This window comes from Patiria miniata, unplaced genomic scaffold (genome assembly GCF_015706575.1).
Source record: "Patiria miniata isolate m_02_andy unplaced genomic scaffold, ASM1570657v1 HiC_scaffold_4, whole genome shotgun sequence".
NCBI classification, from domain to species: domain Eukaryota; kingdom Metazoa; phylum Echinodermata; class Asteroidea; order Valvatida; family Asterinidae; genus Patiria; species Patiria miniata.
This window is the reverse complement of record NW_024037071.1, coordinates 633245-655236: the sequence shown is the minus strand read 5'-3', so window position 1 is coordinate 655236 and position 21992 is coordinate 633245. Positions and strand designations below refer to the sequence as shown.

The window sequence follows — 21992 nt, the reverse complement described above, 5'->3', positions numbered from 1 at the left end:
TCGCTGCTACCTACATTATGTGGACGTCTTTTGTTCGGAAGTCCACACTGCGTATGTAAGACAAGCTCACTATAGTCTGCATGTTATACATTCCTGTAATAGTAATTTTTTGAAAAAGCATATGTACTGACATGACTGATGACGTCATACTTTGTTTAGTCGTGTGCTTTTCCATGGGAGCCCGGTGGGGACGACGGTTTCGTAGCCACATAGAAAAGCGCACAAGTAAACAAAGTGTGATGTCATCAGTACGGAGGCTTATTGTAATTTGTTTACGCTCATGTACTTTCTTGCAACTGTGTATAATAAGCCAGTTTGGTATCTCGAAGAAGTAGTCCATGTCGAAGGTCACTCGGGAAAAATAGCTGACGTGATGATACGCGATGTTACGCGGATGCCCGTTCTGCTTGTAATTAACAGGCGAGCGTCGTGTGCCCGGGTCTGTGCGCGTTCATGCGCCTTCGATGAGCATTGGATTATCCCGAATGACCCGTGATCAATATCACTGTGCTCATGCACAGTTGAAATACGGAACTGGCGTAGGCCAAAAAAAAAAGTCTCCGGTTTCTGGTATGCTCGCGCGTCGCCATAGCCATGCGCGTCGGCAAAATTAAAAAGTTTTTTTTTCAATGTAAGATGATGTCTCAAAACCGCCAAACTCACTGGCTCGACTGGAATCCTGCTGCAGCACAATTTTAACATTTTTAAAAATGGGGTTACGATCGAGTATAAGCTTAATGTGGCCTCTCTGGGTTCCAAAACATTTTGCACTAAATTTAGTTGGGCACCATTTACAGTCATCAGCCGACATTTAAAGGAAAAAAAAGGTAAAAAAAAAAAAAAAAAAAAAGCCGCATCGCCGCACCACTTTTGGGGCAAGCTCCATACCAGAAACCGGAGACTTTTTTGGGGGGCCTTATTGAGTGATTGTGGATTTTAACGTGTGAATTGACGTTTTACAGTATTTTCATGATTATTGATTGGTATTTGAGACAAATGCTGGTCCGGCCTAATCTAATGCAAGTTGGGTTTTTAAGCGGGATTGTTTCGATTGTTTTTCGTTCCATTGCTAAGCACTTACAGGAATCATACAACACTATATATGCTGTATTAGTTATTGCATACATAATTTCTGCAATAGGCTTCACTGTACGGAAGCTTGAATTGCCTTCCGCAATACCGCGTTACCGTGATAATTTATCACAGAAATCCGGAATTCAAAGATAAATCCTTCCTCGATACTGCGTTACTGTGATAATTTATCGCAGAAATCCGGAATTCAAAGAAAAATCCTTCCTCGATACCACGTTACTGTGATATTTTATCACAGAAATCCGGAATTCAAAGATAAATCCTTCCTCGATACCACGTTACCGCGATAACTTATCACAGAAATCACAAGTTACTTCCCAGCTTAATGCTGGTACCACATACCCCCTGATTGGAGAGAGGCAAGTGGGGGAGAAGTGGCTTGCCCAAGGACACAATACATGCATGGATTTGAACTCCTGACCCTTCGATCATGAGTCACGAACCCTAACCACTAGTGTCACAAGCCCCCTCCCAAGGTAGGGCAGCCAAAATAAATTAAATTGTGTTCCCAGCAATTTGCTCTTTGCACGCTCCTGCCATAAGCATGCAGAGCCTCGATCTGGCAACTTTACACAATAAATATACCGTAGCCGGTTCAATGATTCCCGTGTCGGGGTTCAGTACATGGTAATCACTGAACCGTCTATTTTTATTGTGTAAAGTTGCCAGATCCAGGCTCTGCATGCTTATGGCGGAGTGTGCAAAGAGCGAATAACAATTAGGTACATGTACGTTCCATTTTATAAACTTGGTTTATTGAATGATTTCAATTTTGGTATATTACTTGTAAAGGTAGCTGGGTAGATCATTTGTCATTTGTGCATTTGTCTACATATGTGTCTGTGAAGGCAGAGTCCAGAAAGCACTGATCTCAAGCTGCTGCAAAAACTGGTCTCAAGTGCTTCCTATGGAGTCTTGAGACCTTTGGTATAAAGGGTCATTCCGTGTCAAATCAACACGTTTTTGGACCCGACCCTCACAGATTGAAACGATATTTGGTGTGATGATTGGCCTATATGAGAAACCCCCAGAACTGAATTTTTTTGTAAATTGACTCGTTAGTTTTTGAGATACGGGTCAACGAACTTTTGACTAATTAGCATGACCTCCGAACTTTAAATACTTGTATCTCAAAAACTATAGCGCCTACAAAGCCAAGTTGTACATCATATTAAAGCTCTTTGAATGGCCTCCATTTCATAAAATAAAACCAAAATCGTAGCATGAAGTGCAGAGAAAATGCGTAACAAAATGACCTTTGACCTCGAATTACGAAAAACAATATGCTTCAAATTTTTAAATTTTTTTTCAAATGTTAGTTAATGATGTCAGCTTTTTAAGTTATGATTTTTTGAAGAAAGCCTGTCCATGAAAAAGTATGCATAATATTAAATGTACATGTACATGTACATGTACATGTATACTTGTACTGTGTACATGTACATGTGTACATTTTACCTGTGCATCATGTTTGCCCTTTACAACCATATAGTCTCAACTCATATATATATTAAGGGCAGAACAAAATTACTTATAAAAAATATGTTATACCGGTCTACGTTACTTTCATTTTTTGCTCAACCAAAGTCTGTGTTGCAGTGTTCATCTCCTCGGCGGAGATCTTGTGGACGCGTCCTGTTTCAGTGAACGGTTCCACTGCTGTTAGTACATCCTTGCCATGAATTACTGGTCGATAGGGGAACTTGAAAGATGGAGATGGCCCATGGGGATGAAGGAAACTCAGTTCCACTTCTTGGGATGCTGGAAGGATCTCCTGAAGACATGCTAGCCACCAGTAACAGTCATACATCACTGTAACATATCCCTTGATATCTGCAAAATCAATACATGCAGTTTGTCCATGGACTTGGAGACAAACTGGTTCCTCCCTTGAGTCTGAGGAGGAGGAAAAATCACGCACCTTAATTTTGTCTTTAGACATCGGACAAAAACAGTGCAGCTTTTGTGTTCCTGGAATGGTACGTGCAATTTGGAATCTTTGCCTGAGAATATCCGCTTCATTCTTGTATTGCTCTGTTGTTGCAAAAGCGAAGTCAGTACTCATTCTCTGAGAAGTAGCAAATTCATACAGCTGCCAAGGGGTCATGATCTGCTGATCCAAAGGTCGCTGGAGACTAGCTCTTGCTGCAAGGCGTTTAACAGTTTAACACTTGAAACCAAAATTCATACAGTGGATGATTTTTTGGATTCCTTCATGGCTACTCTCCGCAAGTTACTACATCATGACTTTATTGCCAAACAGCAGAGTCACTTTCTCCAGCACACTAAAGACAACATGGAACCAAGCGAAATCTTGGTCATTGCAGATTTTGCAGAAAATTACAGTTTTGTAGTTCAGGATGCTGCCCAGTCATTCCACTGGAACAATCTACAGGCTACAATTCACCCCTAGGTGTGCTACTTCCAACAAGAAGGCAAACTTGATGAGCACCTAAGCTTTGTCGTCATCTCAGACTGTAATACCCATGATACTGTAACAGTACATCTGTTCCAGAAATTGCTCCTTCAATTTCTCACTAATAAGATTGGAAGTTTCAAGAAGATATTGTACTTCTCAGATGGTTGTGCTGCTCAGTACAAGAACCTCAAGAATTTCATCAACTTGTGCCATCACGAAGAGGATTTTGGTGTACCAGCAGATTGGCATTTTTTTGCAATCTCCCACGGGAAAGGCCCATCTGATGGAATTGGAGGAACTGTTAAACGCCTTGCAGCAAGAGCTAGTCTCCAGCGACCTTTGGATCAGCAGATTATGACCCCTTGGCAGCTGTATGAATTTGCTACTTCTCAGTCAGTATTGACTTCGCTTTTGCAACAACAGAGCAATACAAGAATGAAGCGGATATTCTCAGGCAAAGATTCCAAATTGCACGTACCATTCCAGGAACACAAAAGCTGCACTGTTTTTGTCCGATGTCTAAAGACAAAATTAAGGTGCGTGATTTTTCCTCCTCCTCAGACTCAAGGGAGGAACCAGTTTGTCTCCAAGTCCATGGACAAACTGCATGTATTGATTTTGCAGATATCAAGGGGTATGTTACAGTGATGTATGACTGTTACTGGTGGCTAGCATGTGTTCAGGAGATCCTTCCAGCATCCCAAGAAGTGGAACTGAGTTTCCTTCATCCCCATGGGCCATCTCCATCTTTCAAGTTCCCCTATCGACCAGACACACTTGTAATTCATGGCAAGGATGTACTAACAGCAGTGTAACCGTTCACTGAAACAGGACGCGTATACAAGATCTCCGCCGAGGAGATGAACACTGCAACACAGACTTTGGTTGAGCAAAAAATGAAAGTAACATAGACCGGTATAACATATTTTTTATAAGTAATTTTGTTCTGCCCTTTGAGTTGAGACTATATGGTTGTAAAGGGCAAACATGATGCACAAGCAAAATGGCACATGTACATATGTACACAGTACAAGTATAAATGTACATGTACATGTACATGTACATACATGTACATTTAATATTATGCATACTTTTTCATGGACAGGCTTTCTTCAAAAAATCATAACCTAAAAACTTTAAGAGCGCCCATCCCAATTTTTTTTTAAGATTGTTGCTGACATCATAAACTAACATTTGAAAAAAAACTACAAAATTTAAAGCATATTGTTTTTCGTAATTCGAGGTCAAAGGTCATTTTGTTACGCATTTTCTCTGCACTTCATGCTACGATTTTGGTTTTATTTTATGAAATGGAGGCCATTCAAAGAGCTTTAATATGATGTACAACTTGGCTTTGTAGGCGCTATAGTTTTTGAGATACAAGTATTTAAAGTTCGGAGGTCATGCTAATTAGTCAAAAGTTCGTTGACCCGTATCTCAAAAACTAACGAGTCAATTTACAAAAAAATTCAGTTCTGGGGGTTTCTCATATAGGCCAATCATCACACCAAATATCGTTTCAATCTGTGAGGGTCGGGTCCAAAAGCGTGTTGATTTGACACGGAATGACCCCAAAGCGCTACATGAAGCATCACTGTAACATGCATGCTGCTGCGTGGAACAAAGATATATCGTCGCTCGTGAATAACCCCGCTGAGAACGTCTTGCGCGCCACGACTAGCAGAAGGAAAGAGAACCCCTAATATTTGACACATCGGTTGTTCACAGATGTCTGGCCATGATGATGCATCAATTTCCTGCACATGACCAGCCTACATGTACATACGTGAACTGGCCTACAATGTATGCACCAAGCAGGATATGATGTCAACTATCATGGGCTATACCTATCGGCAGATCCCGGATTTGTTGTCGGGGGGGGGGGGGGGGGGGGGGGGTTTTCAAGGGGGAGGCGAGGCCAGGTAGTGGCCAAGGTTTTTTTTAAGTCAACAGACCTGACGAAGCAATGAACCAATTTGCAATGTTGCATAATTATAGTCTACTCTCAACCAACGGGTTCTTTTCAGAACCACACTTCTTCCAAGAAGAGATACTTTCCACATAGTGTTGCCCGCAACCTTTTTACTTTATCTCATCCGCCATGCAAAGCTTCAAGTCATATATGAAACTGCAATGCACGAAAGAAATGTAACGTCTGTAATTCACAATACAGGCATGACAGGATGGCTACTTGGCTGCACAAATCCTGCAGTTTCAAAGTGTATCATGGAAAAAAAGGTGTCTGATTATAAATGTAGACTACATGTATGCCAAATTGTAAACTTTTCGTAAGCTGAAACTTAATCAGCAGTTTTAAAAAGTGTTTGTATCTGTTTTTCGAAAGGAGGGCAGTTACTTTAGAATATAGTGTGTGAATAAAACCATACACAAAGATTTGGAATCAAATGTGTGTATACATGTTCATCTTTTCAAACCGTGGACGAAAAATACCAGAGAACAAAAGAGAACAATATTGGCCATGATTCCCAGCATACGTCCGCGATTGGGGTCGTGTATAAAACCTATAGGAGTCTTCCTAAAAAGTTATGGTACAATCAAAAGAGGGACAATAGGATGTCCACGATCGACGGTGAACACACGTTTGGGTGTGTGTGCTTGTTCCCAACAGTGAAGGTTGCATGATTAACTGCAATCTACAATCTAGATCATGCAGGAAGTTGACTGCAAACTTGAAAAACTGTGACCTTTTAGAGACAAACACAAGGTTGCTGATGCAGTATTGTGAATTATTCGGACAGAAATAACTTTCTGTACTTCATTGTACACTCAATGGACTGTGTGGTGGGGTGTATATATTCAAATCTTTGTGCAAGTACCAGTACCTACATGTACATGTACTAGTACATGTTATACATGTTTACATACATTATGTGTATCCAAGTACATGTATACCATTTGTGCAACATGCCGTTTTGTTGATGCAATACAAATGCAATATGCTGAATTTATTTTAAAAAGCAGTGTGCACTAGAATATAGAACATGTGGATTTTTTTCCCCATAGACTGTGCACAATTCAAACACAGAAATGTTTGGTAAATAAATGTAGACAATACCTGTACATGTATATAAATTGTACTAAAAAAATAGAAGGTACATGGAAGCATGTACATGTACATGTACATGTATTTAACGATTCCTGACCTACAAAATATTGTCAATCTGTGTGATACAAAAATTAAGGACATAAATATGTGCATGTACATGTACATGTACAGTGGATATTAGTATTATTGTCATCATTTACTCATTTCTGGATCCAAGGATTCCTCAAAAGTGCCCCAAGCACCTTAGCTTGCATTAAAAGCCTGGAGAAACCTGAACAGAGAGCTCAAGACAACTTAAACTTATAGTTTTAGACGTGGGAGGAAACCCCTAGAATAGGAGAAAACGGGGTCCGCTCATAAGTCCGACGCCTCATACATGTAGGTCCGACGCCTCATATGTCCGACAAAATCGCATCCCCTAACCAAATAAAGGCCCCTAAGTCCGACGCCTCAAAGGTCCGATGCCTCATAAGTCCGACGCCTCATAGGTCCGACGCCTCATACATTGTCATAAGTCCGACGCCTCATACCTTGTAAGTCCAACAACGGAAAAACAAAGTGTTTAATTTGTCGGACTTATGAGGCGTCGGACTAATGAGGCGTCGGACCTATGAGGCAGAATAAATAAATTGTATGCCTCATACATGTGACATGTAAGTCCGACGCCTCATACCGGTAAGTCCAAGATTTCGGACTTATGAGGCGTTCGACCTATGAGGCATCGGACCTATGAGGCGTCGGACTTATGATCCGCGGCCCCGGAAAAAACACATGGAATCAGGTAGGGACTGAGAATTAACCCAATCCACTTGTGGACCATGGCTGAAATCAAACCTGGGCAACAGCGGTGCCTGCGGTGGAAGGCGAGAAAATTCCACCACGCGAACCCGACACCCCAGTATGCATGGTAGGCCCTATACATGTACATGTAGTGAAACATGAAAAACCCTCAGACTGCATGCAATTCACCAATTTACCTGTATTCTGGATTTGCCGCAGTCAACACCCCTGACAACAATTCCTTTTCAATTGAGTCCTGCAGGATACAGTGCTACATATAAATGTATAATCCAAGTCCCCTTATTGTGACTTTCTGTTTCATGTTCATAAAGCTGTTGTGCTTAGCATGTACAAGTGGTGCTTGTAAAAAAAGGACTACTTGGCGCTTCTTCACTAGACAACAAGAATGGGGCTCGAGTAGGCTATACAGGGTATTCTTGTACTTAGGAAGTGTAGCCCACGGGGTCCGGAAAATAAGGGACCCTGTTTGCTTGAAAGTGAAACACAAAACTGCTACTGAATGTACATGTAGGCTGTGTCAATATGCATGCTGTCGTTATATCAAAAGTAGGGTACATTGTACATGTACTTGATGAGAAGTGCATGCAATATGTACATGTGTAAAATGCTTGTAATGGGGATACGCTGTGTAGTATGTACATACCGGTACATGTATTCCGGTACATGAAGGGATGGGCTCACCTGAACTACTTGTGCAAAAGTCCAGGTTCAAGTACGTGTACATTTACCACATGTGACATCCATGATCCTTGAATCTGAAGTCATTAATGTAAACATCCAGGGTTTAGGAACTTTCTTGGCAGCCCTTGCGTACATATACGCTACAGTACAACACAGATAACAATTCCATTCAACACACCACCCCCCAAAAAAACAAGCAGGGTCAGGGTACAATGTAAATCCCAAATTTACGGTTGAATTCCCTGAAGTGGTTCAACAAGGCAGGCAACCAAAGAGATGTTACCGAGTTGGATGGCCGACTTTCTGTGCACGCTGGTCATGATGTGAAACATGCTGAGTCAGGTTCTCCCAGATATCCAAATTTCCTCCCACATGGAGTATTTGTTGCTCTACAGATCAGGAACAGATATCCTTCCAGTGACTCGGACACGAATCCCCGCAGAGAAATTAAAGAATGTCCGATTGTCTTCACGCCACTCAAGCCGGCCGGTGCAGAATCCGGATTAGGGTGTTTCCGCACTTCCTGAATCCCGACGACATGCGACGTGCTGTACACATAACGCGTACACTCACACACAGTGTTAAGATGCATGCACGCACTGGTACCTTGTTACCCCTCGACGGAACGACAAATCAAACTAGGCAGCTGCCCGGTGACTCATGCGACCAATCCCCTCGCCCACGTCGCCATTTATAGCACCAAGCCATACCAGGGCCGGCGCAAACTGCAACGGCTGGTTACTGATGGGAAAGGGGGGGGGGGGGTGTTAGGGGATGGGGTCACAAGAGTACGGGGAGGGGGAGTTAAGAAAGCATGCACAGGTGACTGTAACGAGGGTCCTGGACGAGACTAAACTTGGAAGCTGCCGGGATAAATATAAACAGCGAAAGAAGGCTAACGGTTTAATTGGTGCCGACGTCCCTTGACATTGGAAGCGGAAGTGCATCGTTTTGACGATGACGTACAGACAAGGGCTGCCCGGCCTGATTGCCTGGGATCTCCTTCTAAGATACACAGGCCAGGAAGACAGGATAATATCTATTCTAAGACCCTGAATTAGACGTTTTCCAATGGCAATTAGGAACATTTCTACTTTAATAGACTAAGAGACTCTGAAAATGAAAAGGCTGATAGAGTGAGTTTATGCCTGTTTTTTTTTTTCATACAGGGTGAGTAAAAAAAAGCGGAACCCAAACCCCCATATATGTTGATATTCTTTGAACGGATTGAGCAAATTCAGTATTTTTTTCATCTAAAAGTAGCTTATGATGTACATGTATGAAATTGGCTTTCCAGTCATTACTATTTTTGGTGCTACATGTACATGTTTTAAGTATGAAACATATTTTGGGGGTTTGAGTTCTGCTTTTTTTTACTCACCCTGTACATGTTTGTTCTGTTTTTAGTTGATCATGTCCTTCATGCATGTAGTGAGAGACTGCTTTATCAGTCATGAATACTAATTACCGTCGACTACCGTCAACTTTGCCATCAAACATGTCAAATATTTCAAAATGCACTAAAAACGAAGAAAAGAGGAACAGCACCATAGTAATACATATAACCTAACGTGTCAAGAGGTTCTGGCTTGAAAAAGGATGATTAACCCTAACCCCTTGGGTATATTTACTAGAATGTATCTTGAATCCCCCCAAATCCATCAATTTTGCCATGCAAAAACATTTTGGTTGCCAGTGAGTCCATCAGAATCCACCAGTTAGCCGGGAGTAAATCTGTTGAGATCCTGAATCCATCGAAGTCCCCCAACTGCTCAATATGGAGGTATCCTGAATCAATCAAAATCCTGCAGTACCAGTTATATGTCCTGAATACATCAAAATCCCCCAACTTTTTCAATATGGAGGTATCCTGAATCCACCAAAATCCCCCGAAACAGGGGTGTGGATTCAGGTACGTTAGGGTTAAACATCTGAAAAGCAGGGCTTATACTCAATGCATTTTTGTTTTTAAAGGGAATACATACAACATTTGCTTTTATTGCTTTAGTTTACAGAAATGGATGGATTTGGGGGGTTAGTAAAGTAAGTCCAGTAAGGTATTTCATAATAATTTGGTAGTTTTGTTTTTTGATGTTTTCAAATGTTGTCCCTTTAAATAAATTGGTCCTGTTTTGACTGTGCTTATGTGAATGTTTCTATTGATCACTTTAAGAAAAAAATTAATTTATCGTTTGTGTTGTATTGTACATATGGCCTGAATTATTTTCATTTGCTCCACGAAAGCTTTCAAATTTGGCCCCCGTATACATTGTATGATAAAATCTTGCCAACACTAACAATGCTCAATTCAACAAGATTCTGCATTTCATCAAATGAACCTTTCAGCATTAGGGTTAAAGGGAAAAATAGTTAAGGTCAACGTTACTTTAAAATAATGGAGAATTTAAGTCGTGGACATCACTATGCACAACGTTAGTCATGAAGGGAAACTGGCCAACACGGTTCATAACACGAGGCATCTGTGGACGTATCAACAAGGTGCATGCACCGCAGGCAGAAAATTCGAAGAAAAAAAAAGATACATATCTCACTATCTCTACAAATACGAGGGGTAAGACCTCGAAATAAATTAACAAAATTTAACAGAAAATACACAGAAAAGAGAGATCAAGTTCCGTGAATTTACTTGCAGAAATCTTCTCCATCAATGTTTGCTTGCCCTTTTTACGATGTCAAATTCGACAGTTTAACACTATGCAGGTCAGACTCATACACTGTCTCCCTATCCTCCCCATCAGTACTCTGGCTGTAATCGTCTAACCAGTCTACCATTTACTACTGCATGCAAAACATACATGAACATGTGCTATTATCATCAAAATGGGTACAAGTACTTGCTGATCACGTCTGAAAAAACAACGGTTTCCTTCCGAATATGACAATTGTAAACAAATGAACAGCCATATACGGTCAGCAGAAATGCCTTTTTGAGGTTATTGAGAAGCATTTTTGTTGAGGCAAAAAGGGCATTGGAAAGAATTCCATATACATGTACGTACGCCACTAGTTTTTCCTTACAATGACTCATCAATCATCAGAGAGGGATAACATGTCCTAAAAAGTGAAATTTAGCAGGGAAAATATTATTTAAAGGGAAATTACAACATTTGCAAGCATCGAAAAATAAAACTACCTAGTTTTTACGAAATACCTTACAGGATGTTGGTGAATGACAGTCTAAAGCATCCTGTAAAATTATGGCACCTGGTGTGAAGTCATTTTCAAGTAAATGGTATTTTTGTATACATTTCCAACGGTGGTCGGCCGACCACCGTTGGAAAAACTTAACTATTTTTCAACTACTGCTCAAAATTTATCATTTTTTCTTCAGTCCAAATTTTGTTTCCTATTGGTTGCATGTTCATGAATGGGGGCAGGCCAGCTAGACTGGTTCCCTTACCGTACAATTTTCCGGCATCTATAAATTGATCCATTTAATTTTCAGTGCAACAATAATTTGATCTATTATACTAACCCCTCAAATAGGTCATTTCTGAAAATTAAAGCAAAAGCCAATGATGTACATTCCCTTTAAAGCATTTACAAAAATAGTTGGAAAACAGAATTTTTCATACCAGTCTCATAGGGTTTGTACACAGGGTCTCAAGACTCAAGTGGCATACATGTACGTATACGGAATTCTTTCGAGGACGACATACATGTAGCCTTTGATGTAGGCCCCCAACGTTTTTAAGTATTTTTGTTATCTTATCGATAAAAATGTTAGGGTCAGGATACTTCTAGATGTATTTGTGTATTTGTGTATCAATTTTTTGGACGGTCCTAACGCTATGGGATCGACATTGCAATAGTCCTGATTTGAAAATCACAGGTGTGTGGGAAAAGGCACATCTGTTTGGTTGCATCACATTGTGGGCATGGACATTGCTCGGACATCATGCAGGATCCGGAAAAAAAAGTTTACTTTTTAAAAATCTAAAAAAAAAAAAAAATCAACTTATTGTTTATTTAAATAAAATAATATGAACTATTTTGATAGTTTTGGAAAATTTTGAGTAATAAAAATAAACATATTTGGACAGTTGAGTTTGCCATTAAATTGTTAAATCTCCAAAACCCAAGCTCATACAAATATGATTTAAACTGTATTTATTTTTATGTGTGATTCTTTTTTCAATGATACCAAATTTTCCAGGGTTGTATACAAAAAAAGGAGTGTCCCGACTCCCTGGTTAACTTAGAAAAGAGAAATAATGTTGCAACCTGATGCCACTGTTTTCTTCAAACCGTACATGTACTTGTCATCTCAATGAAGGTCAGTCATTGCAATAACGATGATAAGACATGTATCTGGGACTGAGAAACATTTCCAATTTTGTTAAGAAATACTTAACATTTTCTTGACTCTCCATAGACTTTGTACACAAGGTTGTAACATTTTTCCTAGGAAAGAATGTTGCAAACTGACGCCACTACATCTCATTGAAGGTCAGTCATTGCAAATATGATGATAAGGTATGAATCTGGGACTGAGAAACATTTCCAATTTTGTTAAGAAAAATTGTTCTTGACTCTCCTTAGACTTTGTCCACAACCGCTGAAGTGGCGTCAGGTTGCAACATTCTTTCCTTAACATATTCCTCAAATTAGAAGGGACACGAAGATGAAGCTTCAAAAGATTGGTAATCCTTATCTTTAGGACACCTCTATTTTTACGAGTTCTGTTCAAAACTGACTTTTGCAGGTGACTGTCCAGTACCAAAGTGACTCTTGCAGGCTAAAGCAGTCTTTTTTTCCTCAGATAAACTCATGTTAGTTGTCATTTTGAAAGCACTTTCAAAGAAAATGTGACTTTTCTGCCTTTTTGGCAGTTTGCCATCTTGCTTTTTAAATATATTTTCTGTTTGTCATCGTCGTCTTTAACCCCTCATAAATCAAAGCCCTGCCCTCTTTTTACAAAAGGGCAATTCCACACCAAAGTGGACATGACACCAAAAAATTCAAATACATGTGACTTAAACAAATTTGGCATCAAATGAAAGCTAAAAGTCTATATTTTCAATATTTGAAGTCGGAATTTTATTTTTTATACATTTCAGTACCAAAAAATAGGATTATGTAATAATCCTGTTTTAATCCTAAAAATGTGATTAATAGTGATATGAAAGTATTCTACCAAAACACACACAAAAATATGTACTAATGCCATCCGTTTCTGTCATGAGAAAGTATTGGTCTTGAAAAACCGACTAAAACTTGTTTTTAACATTTTGCGTAATTTGCTTCGCTTCAGTGACTTCTAATATTTCAGCCTTCGAAAATGTCCTTCCGTTACCGAAAATATACATATTTTTAATTTATTTTTAAAACTTGCAGTATGAATGCATTGAAAGTTATTGTGCAAAGCAAGTTTAGGTAGGCCTTCAATATGACATTATAACTGACACTGCTTTTCTTCTCGTTTTTTAATTACAATTAATTAAATCACGTCCTTCCGTTACCAAATTGGTAACGGAAGGACGGTAACGGAAGGACAAATCGTATTTTTATCAAATGTTACGACATTTGCGCTCATGTTTGAAAAATGAAAATCACTGCAAATACATGCATGTATAATGAGCATTGAAAGGACATTCATGTGACCCACCTTCACAAAAGCGGGATAAGCAGGGCAAGGTGTTTGTTACAAAGAAAGGCACAGGCATGTACAACATGTACAATGTACATGTACATATATGCTGATGTACCAGTACTTGTACATGTATGGAGTTGTTGCAGAAAATCAAATCATAAAGTTGCTGCCATCAGCATTCATGGACAATAGAGAAAGATACGAATTCTGTGAAGCCATTCCAGAAGCAAATTAAGTCAAAAATGAGATGGCAGAAAGTACCGGTACTTTGGGGCACTTTCATTCAATTTACATGTGTAAGACATGTGAGGTGCAATCTTTGAAAATTATGCCCAAGTTAACAATTTCAGTTTGGATGTTTATAAATTAATTGTTACTACTCTAAATCATTGTAATTTGATTTCAAACATTGATTTTAGAGTTCAATTAAAAGCAACACCTAACTGAAGCCATCAGTACTACCGGTAGATGTTTTTACCTTAAATGTACATGTAGGCTGGTCGCCCCCCCCCCCCCACCCTTTAGGTAAACCACTGAACCTACCGGTATTATTATTAAAAGTTGTTGGTGAACATGTAACCAATATACTCAAGAGTTCAAATACTGTGTATTTAAACTTTTAAGGATTGAGGTGATGGGTTTGAAGTCTATTTCTGTAGTTGTCTTGTGTTCGTGAATTATGTGTTTTGGGTTGTGTTCGTTTTTCTTTTGTTATCATTAATTAGCAGGCTTCTATCTTTATCTCAATAGTTTCTTGGGTATAATTATTTATGCCAGGTCTGCATATTGTTGATTTCACATTCAGTTACACATTTCAGCAATTTGTTTCACTTGTATAATTAGTGTAAATTCACATTTTGTTCATGCTGTAATTGAGTAAACCTTTTGTCCTTCCGTTACCGTCCTTCCGTTACCAAATCATAATCTGCTTAAAACGTTGTAATTATATTACCGAAACACTTCAAGTCAAATGAAAGGCGGTATAGTATAGATAAAGCTTCAGGGATTCCATTTCTTACCTTTAAAATATAATTGCCCCATAAAATTCACAGAGTTTACGCAAAACGCGAGTAAGTTGAAAAACCCTTGTCCGTTTTACCGTCCTTCCGTTACCGACCTCATTAATATTCATAATTCAAAAACGGGAGGCATTCTTCCCCCTCAAAAGTGTGGAAAATGAAAGTAGCATTATAGCAATACAATTGTGACATTTGTTTGCTGTAACTATTAACAGTGTCTGTGATACACACATTTGAAATTTTGTTTAATGAGTGAAAACGTCCTTCCGTTACCGTGGAATTGCCCAAAATTAAACCTGCTGATATTAAACAAGGTGTCATTGCCAACTGTTCAAATGTGTCAAGAAACATCAAAATGTCACTTTTGAGTGTCATTTAGTCAGCTGTTTTGGTGAGTCTTTTAACCTTATAGGAACGGGGTCCTAAACTAGTAAAAGTAAGGATTACCAAAAGATTGATTGAATATTGAAAGAAAATCACCTGTTGCAGCCATTCCCCGACATCATCGACTGTCCAGTACAGGGCATCGTCATAAGTTGCTTGTTTCTTGGACATAGTTGTACTTTAATCTACCACCAAGTTTGCCGAAACTGGAATGTAAACACGGCAATGTTTTGAATCTACCGGTATCTACATATGGGGGTGTGCACAGTACACGCCACGCGTGTCTGGGTGGTCAGTGGGGTGGTGGATGGGTCGGTGGTTGAATGAAGATTATGTCAACGACAGTGTGAACGTGTACAGTTTTACGCAAAACCGAATGCTTCTTTTGCGTTCAACTATTTGTCACGAATCCACCATTGACAGCTACTTGGGTGTTCTTTCGCGAACATTCAACATCATCACCATTTTTGGGGGGAAACGATAACTTAACAAAATCACCAGTAAAATGCACCTGTTTCGCGTAAAATGTACCTGTCGCGTCGTCTACCGTACGTACCGACGTTGACAACTTCCTTGTTTTTCCCTGGTTCTCGGCCGACAGTTGATTAATGGTCAAACACTTTGAATACCACATCAAGTCGGGTACTCTAGCATTTAGTCAATGTTATCAAACTAACTGAGGTCTAGGGTCCCGACAATGATTGGATTGTACACCAGTGAAAACTTTTTTACGGTCATCGAAAAAAAAAAAATACATGACATTGGTTGGCGAACGAGATTGAGGGCGCACTATGCCGGATGCAATACAAACTCGATCAACCCGGATATGATGATACATCTATTTTTGCACTGTCAGTTCTTGGAGGAATCATTACCAATAAATACATCATGATAGTTCGGACCACAGAGTCAGACCGGTTTTTTTGGTACCCGTTATTGTAGTGAAATCTTGCGTAGTTACATGCCTAGGTGGGTGTGGGTTTGTGGTGTAATCGAGCCAAGGCTGGACATGTTTTCATGTAAAACATCCTTGTGTAATGAGGATAGGAGTCAAATCGAGGACGTCCTCGATTACTGAGAAAACGGGTACAAAACCAATGGGAGCTTTTGCAAAAAATTATGAACAAAAGATTGATGATGAAGAACGATAACAAATTCTCGATTTACACGCGTGTGTTGGGGGGGGGGGGGTCAGACCTGTAAATCGACTCCCAAAGACCTAAGTGCTAATTACACATATTTACACATATTTTTTTTTTTTTTAAACACTCACCACTCTAGATCTCCAAGGCTTTTTGAAATTTTAATTTAATACATCTTTATTTCTTGAGTTGTTACCCCAAAATCGGGATTTGTTCTGTATTTCAAAATTGAAATAATTTCATAATGTGTAACATTATGATATTTTATTTGATGGAACCGTCAAACAATAACAAATGATATGATGGAAACAAATATAGTATAGGTTTTCCCGGCCAATTTCATAATATGTTCATTCACTTCCGAAAATCGGTCATTCATTTTCGTCTGAACTTGAGAATCGGTCTGAACACGCATTTCTTCGCTACCAGAGCATTCGCGGATTCCATTTCAGTTCAATCAGTAAGTTGTTGAGCAGAACCTAGCTTCCGTTTATATTCATTCAGATTCAGTTCGTTTACGTACAAGACTTCTTTCTCGCTTTCAGAGGGTGATTTCAAACATTCACCATTCTATTTCACTTTTAGTTTAATGCATTCGGCACCAGATAAAATTAGGGGTTTCTTTTTCATTAACGGTCAATCAAATTTTAGCTGTACTTGCGTAAATGAATTAATGCACAGATAACGTAATTGGCCGTCCGTGTTTCTCAAAGCCGACTGCACGGACAATAATGAAAACGACTGAACTTTCGTTTAATTGAAATGGGATTAAATACGTGCATTCATATTCAGACGAAAATGAAAGACCGATTTTCAGAGGTGAATGAACATTTAAGGAAATTGGCAGAGAAAACCTATATTTTAAACGCGAAAATACAACCCGAATGAAAAAAGAAAGTCAAGGGGCCATTCAGAATTTTCAGTGTTTTAAAATTTCGATCTTTTTTCCAAATTGTGGGTGGGTGGGTCAAGCTAAATAATTGAAAATCGAAATTCACTTTCCATGGAAAAAAGATTAAAAAAACAAGGAAAGATAGATCTGTTGACTTGCCTGAACTACGCGCAAGCGTTCCGATATCGCGATGCGTGTTTCTTTTCCAACTTCGTCCCCTGTGTACTGTACATGTACGTCATGTACGTGTATATTATTGTTGATGTACCCTAACGTGGCGCGGCCCCCAACGTGGCGCACTTTGATTTTTCGCCTGTAGCGCCTACCTAGAGCAAAAGTTTTAACTGAAATTTCACAGAAAGTGAAATTTCATCAAGTTCTAAACACTCCCGTTCATAAATCGCGAGTTAATTCACCCGTAACAACGTTAGAAGAAAAAAACTATTTTGGCGTGATTTTCCGATTTTATTTCAAGTGCAAAGTGAACCCTTTGAAAATGCCCCGAAAAATAAGAAAATAATTTTCTGACAAACATCTGGCTGGGTATGTCAGTAGAGATAGAAATTATTTATCAGAATTATTAAGTTTACAGAAATTCCTTAATGTTAATGTGGAATTTTCCGAGATTCATTCAAGTGCGCCACGTTAGGGAACACTCCACCAATTTGTGCCCAATTTCCGGACGCCACCGTTTTTTAATTTCGGATTAAATTTTATGAAACCGAAATTGTTTACAGAGGTTAAATGGCAAGCATTGATAAGGTAAAAGTACCAGTATTTTACTGCATGAATTTGAGGTTTGTCAACAAAGAGGTTTGGCAACACTACACGAGGAAAGTCGGGTTGGCTTCGAAGTGCGCCACGTTAGGGAACACGACTATAGACCCACTGTGGCATGAGAGGGAGGTGGTTTTTCAGTAGACTTGGACGCCGGGCGTTTGTAGCGGTTAGGCCGTGCAGAGGCAGCAGGGTACCAGGTGTACTAGATCGGCTCTATAACACTCCGCGGGCGTCGATTACCAATCGCTATAAAAACTGGACTATTCAACCACAGGAATCCAAGACTACGAGGACCGCAGCCTGTGATGTGATGTCTGCCCAAACCTGATGTTTTTCTTTCGCTCACGGTCATCTTTAATTGTGGCTTCCAAAACTGCAACCTGTCATTCCCAACAGCATATCAGCTGGCAAAACACAAGAAAACTGAAGGTCACCAGTGCAAAAGAGCAAGACCGACAACTTCACGCCGTCACTGAACTAGACACACATGTACATGTACATGGGTAGTCATGTTCAACTTCAAGTATATGTACATGTACACGCAAGTGCATGTACATGTACATGTTCAGTTTTTTATTAATCGAAATTAGGGGTGGGTGGGTGGGTCAAAATAATTTGGAAAAAAAGTCGAAATTTTAAAACATTGAAAATTCTGAATGGCCCCCAACGCCCATGGAATTTTTTTATAACACACTCGTTGTTTGGGCAATTACCCGAGGCCCAGCTGTATTATATTGTAAGTTTGGCCAGTGATCGGTCTTGATGTGTTACATAAGGAGATTCAATTTCGTGAGAAACCGTCAAACAATAACTGAAAGTTTCGTTCGAGAAAGGCGCGCTAAATAAAACTAGTGGTCTCGCACCGGTGTAGCGTGAATTTACGTTTCTATGAAATTCGGACTCATTGGTAATAACGCGCATGCGTAAGTATGGTAATTAGGAAAGTGACCGGTCACGTGAGAGGGATTAACCAATAATAGGGAAAAGGGGTCCGATTTTCATAGGAGTCGGATTTTCATGTGACACCGGCACCAAGACAAACGTACTGTGTGCGCGCGTGCCTACTTTAAAATTCGTTCAATAGAGGGCGCGCCACATAAATAGTGGTCTCCACAAAGCATCAACACTGATGCCGCACTGTTGAGCAAAAACAACAAACTCGTTTTCGATCATCTACTCAAGAAATACGAAATGTATTAAATTGAAATTTCGCGCACTCATTTTCCACGGTGTGTAACATAAGGAGTTCGAATATCATGAGAAACCGTTGAACAATACAAATAATATGATCGCAACAATGTAGTGTTTTACAAGCGAAAAAAAAGGTTGACTCTCATTCGGATTGTATTTGTCGCGCTTAAAACACTGTATTGTTACGGTCATAACAGCTTCATTGTTGGACATTTTCTTTTGACATAAAGTCTCTTGATGTTATACATAATGAACGAATCAGTGGACGAACATTCAATTTAATACATCTTGTATTTCTTGAGTTGTACCCCCCAAAACGAGTTTGGTGGTGGAGATCAATCGAGATCACTATTTATGCGGCGCGCCCTCTATTGAAAGAAAATTAAAGTAGGCATTGGTGCGAGACCACTATAGGTGTGCGCCCAATCAAATAAATTCCCTCAGACAACAGTGATAAATGCCCATACTCCAAAATTCTTTTAAAAATACTCAGAACTCTCACAGGTGTTCAGGCTGCACAGAAAAATGATGATCAACATCTCATCTTTCATTTTCTGTTCATTTTTTTGGGGGTTGACAAATATGACTTTTCGAGAAATTCTCACCCAAAGAAGACTGCGACCCCTAAAACGACTGATGATGGAATGGTATAACCGACTTGAAAACGAATCCATCCACAACATGGCTAAATAGCGCCACTTTCGGACCCGATTGCATCCAAAATGCTCTGAATTGGAAGCCCCAAGTCCGGACCGGAGGTGTATTACCATATCTCTTCAATTTCCCAATTTCATAGCTCTCAGGACCCTTTAATACAGAAACATTTGAGTGTATAACTTTTATTCATGAGCTCAGCGGCCGGATTTTGTGGCCTATTCACATGGGTTAGTTACGAATTGAGCTGTTTCTTATTAGTGACGACTCAAAATAACGAGGGCATATTTCGATAGAGAGTCAACTCGGCTACAATTTTGATATTTGCGCCGCAGAGCATCTGCAATCCGAAAATTTCCCGGGGCTCTTAAAATGTCCCCGGGCCCCACGCCTTCAGGGTTAAGCGCTCGCATATAAAAAAAAATCCACCGCTGCTCCAAACTCCGCGAAGCTAAAATCCGGTTCTGAAACCCATGTCAAAAGATTGTACATTCTGTCATGTCGGCTCAAGCTGCCGCGCGAAGTCGCTTCATATACGGGGGTTGACAGCTACAGCTGTGCATATAAAAAATATAAATATATAAACAAAATCCAATATAGGATTTAAAGACCCCCCCCCCCTGCAGTCTGGGGGAACAGGCCTGAACAATGTATGTGCAAAGGTACTGAGCATGTACATTTGCGACAATGAAATAAAAACATTATTTTCGAGCAATTTTAAACATTAATTTCGAACGATTACAGTACAAGCTCTCAATATAACAAATTAATCATTCTTGCAATTGTCCTGCGATAGAAAAGAAAGAAAATAAAACAAAAAGTTATGTGGCGATGGCCAAGTCTTCAGGAGTCGGACTTATGACCCTAACTCAATGAGCCCCTTACCGACTTCCATATAGAACTCTTCCGGGACTCGGTACCCGGCCCACCACACCTCCTTCCCTGTCCATCCATGTAACTCGAAAGTCAGGCACCATAAAGGGAGGAAACGAGGTGGCACCCTAAGCCTTGCTGCCGAGTCAGCAAAAGAACCCCGTACCTATACGCAGACGCCAACCTGGACTTCGCAGACAGTCCCAACTTGTGAGTCAGCTTACCGACCGACCGAGCTAACTGCTGTTGGTAAATGATGACGGGAAATTAATACTCTTAAATGACAGATCCGCGGGCATCGAAAACCAAAAAATGACACCAAGCGGATTCGAACCCCTAACCCTGGATCCGCTGTCAGACAGCTTAACAACTGGGCTGTTTCAGTAGGTGCTTTTCTCTTTGCGTTTAAACATAATCCTTATTTCCGCAGTAGTAAAGTTACTTTGTGTTTCATAGCTGCACGAAAAATGCATCAGCAAGTTGCGCTATACACATGAATGCTGTTACGTAACTCTTTTCTACAATCATTCTTTTATACGAAGCTCGTCTTTATTCTGTATTGTTTCGCGTCGCGCGTCTTTCGGCGCAGCCGGCACTGACATCTCGCTTATTGAGTGAAATTCTAGCAAGTTTCCCCTACCTCATTATATTTATATCAAACTACTGACCCGTTTTAATATTTACGAGGGATTTTGTTTGTCTGATTTTAATTCAGTTCCTTTAGCTAGCTTGGGAAAATTCATCTACTTACGCTAAGTCTATGATGCCATTATAATACAATGTCACATTAACGTCAGCCGGTGGCATGATTAGAGTCGCGACTACGCGAGTGCAATGACGGCCAATGGCGTAAATCTGTGCCAGCGAGTGGGGGGGGGGGGGGGGGGGGGGGATGGGGGATGACCAGAATCATAAAATTCGGGCGATTCACAATGCAGTGCGCCACCAATAGTTTGCCATGGAGAGTCATTTTTTCAAATCTGCGGTCGACAAAACAAGGCCCATTTTGAATGAGTGTTATTGAACAATTTCTGTATCCGTAGCATACTGCAAGCAAATTCCACTATGGGATATACGGTTGCAGGCGCGTGGTGCAGAATCCCTATACAATTTTATTAGTAGGCCCCCTTATAGTGTTGAAGACAACTGCATCTCATGGAGCCTTAACTTAAAGGACTCAACTGAAGTAGCTTCCCTGACTTCTGTAGGAAGTAAGTTCCACTGAGCTGTTGTTCTTGGTAGGACAGGGTATCTGTAACAGTCCTTTTCAGATGTAGGGTGAACAAAGGATAATGAAGATGATTTCCTAGTTGAGATTTTGTCCCGTTTGGAATCAACTTGGTACTGATCAACATCAATTGCGATTTTATGATGGATGGATTT

At 40.0% G+C, this 21992-nt stretch overlaps 1 protein-coding gene across 4 annotated transcripts in view; it reads right to left on the bottom strand.

Moving 5' to 3' along the window:
* LOC119739634 (extensin-like) overlaps nt 1-15700 on the bottom strand; it is a 56695-nt gene extending 40995 nt beyond the window's left edge. Inside the window, exons 1-2 of one of the 4 annotated variants that reach the window (XM_038214636.1) lie at nt 15609-15700; nt 15174-15283 (exon numbers count right to left, since the gene is read on the bottom strand). In XM_038214636.1, coding sequence (XP_038070564.1) covers nt 15174-15248 — 75 coding nt within the window. In that variant the 5' untranslated portion in view covers nt 15249-15283; nt 15609-15700. Of the gene's footprint in view, nt 1-15173 lie in introns of all 4 variants that reach the window. The other 3 variants (XM_038214634.1, XM_038214637.1, XM_038214633.1) reach the window with 3 other exon arrangements.
* Between the last annotated feature and the right edge of the window lie 6292 nt (nt 15701-21992).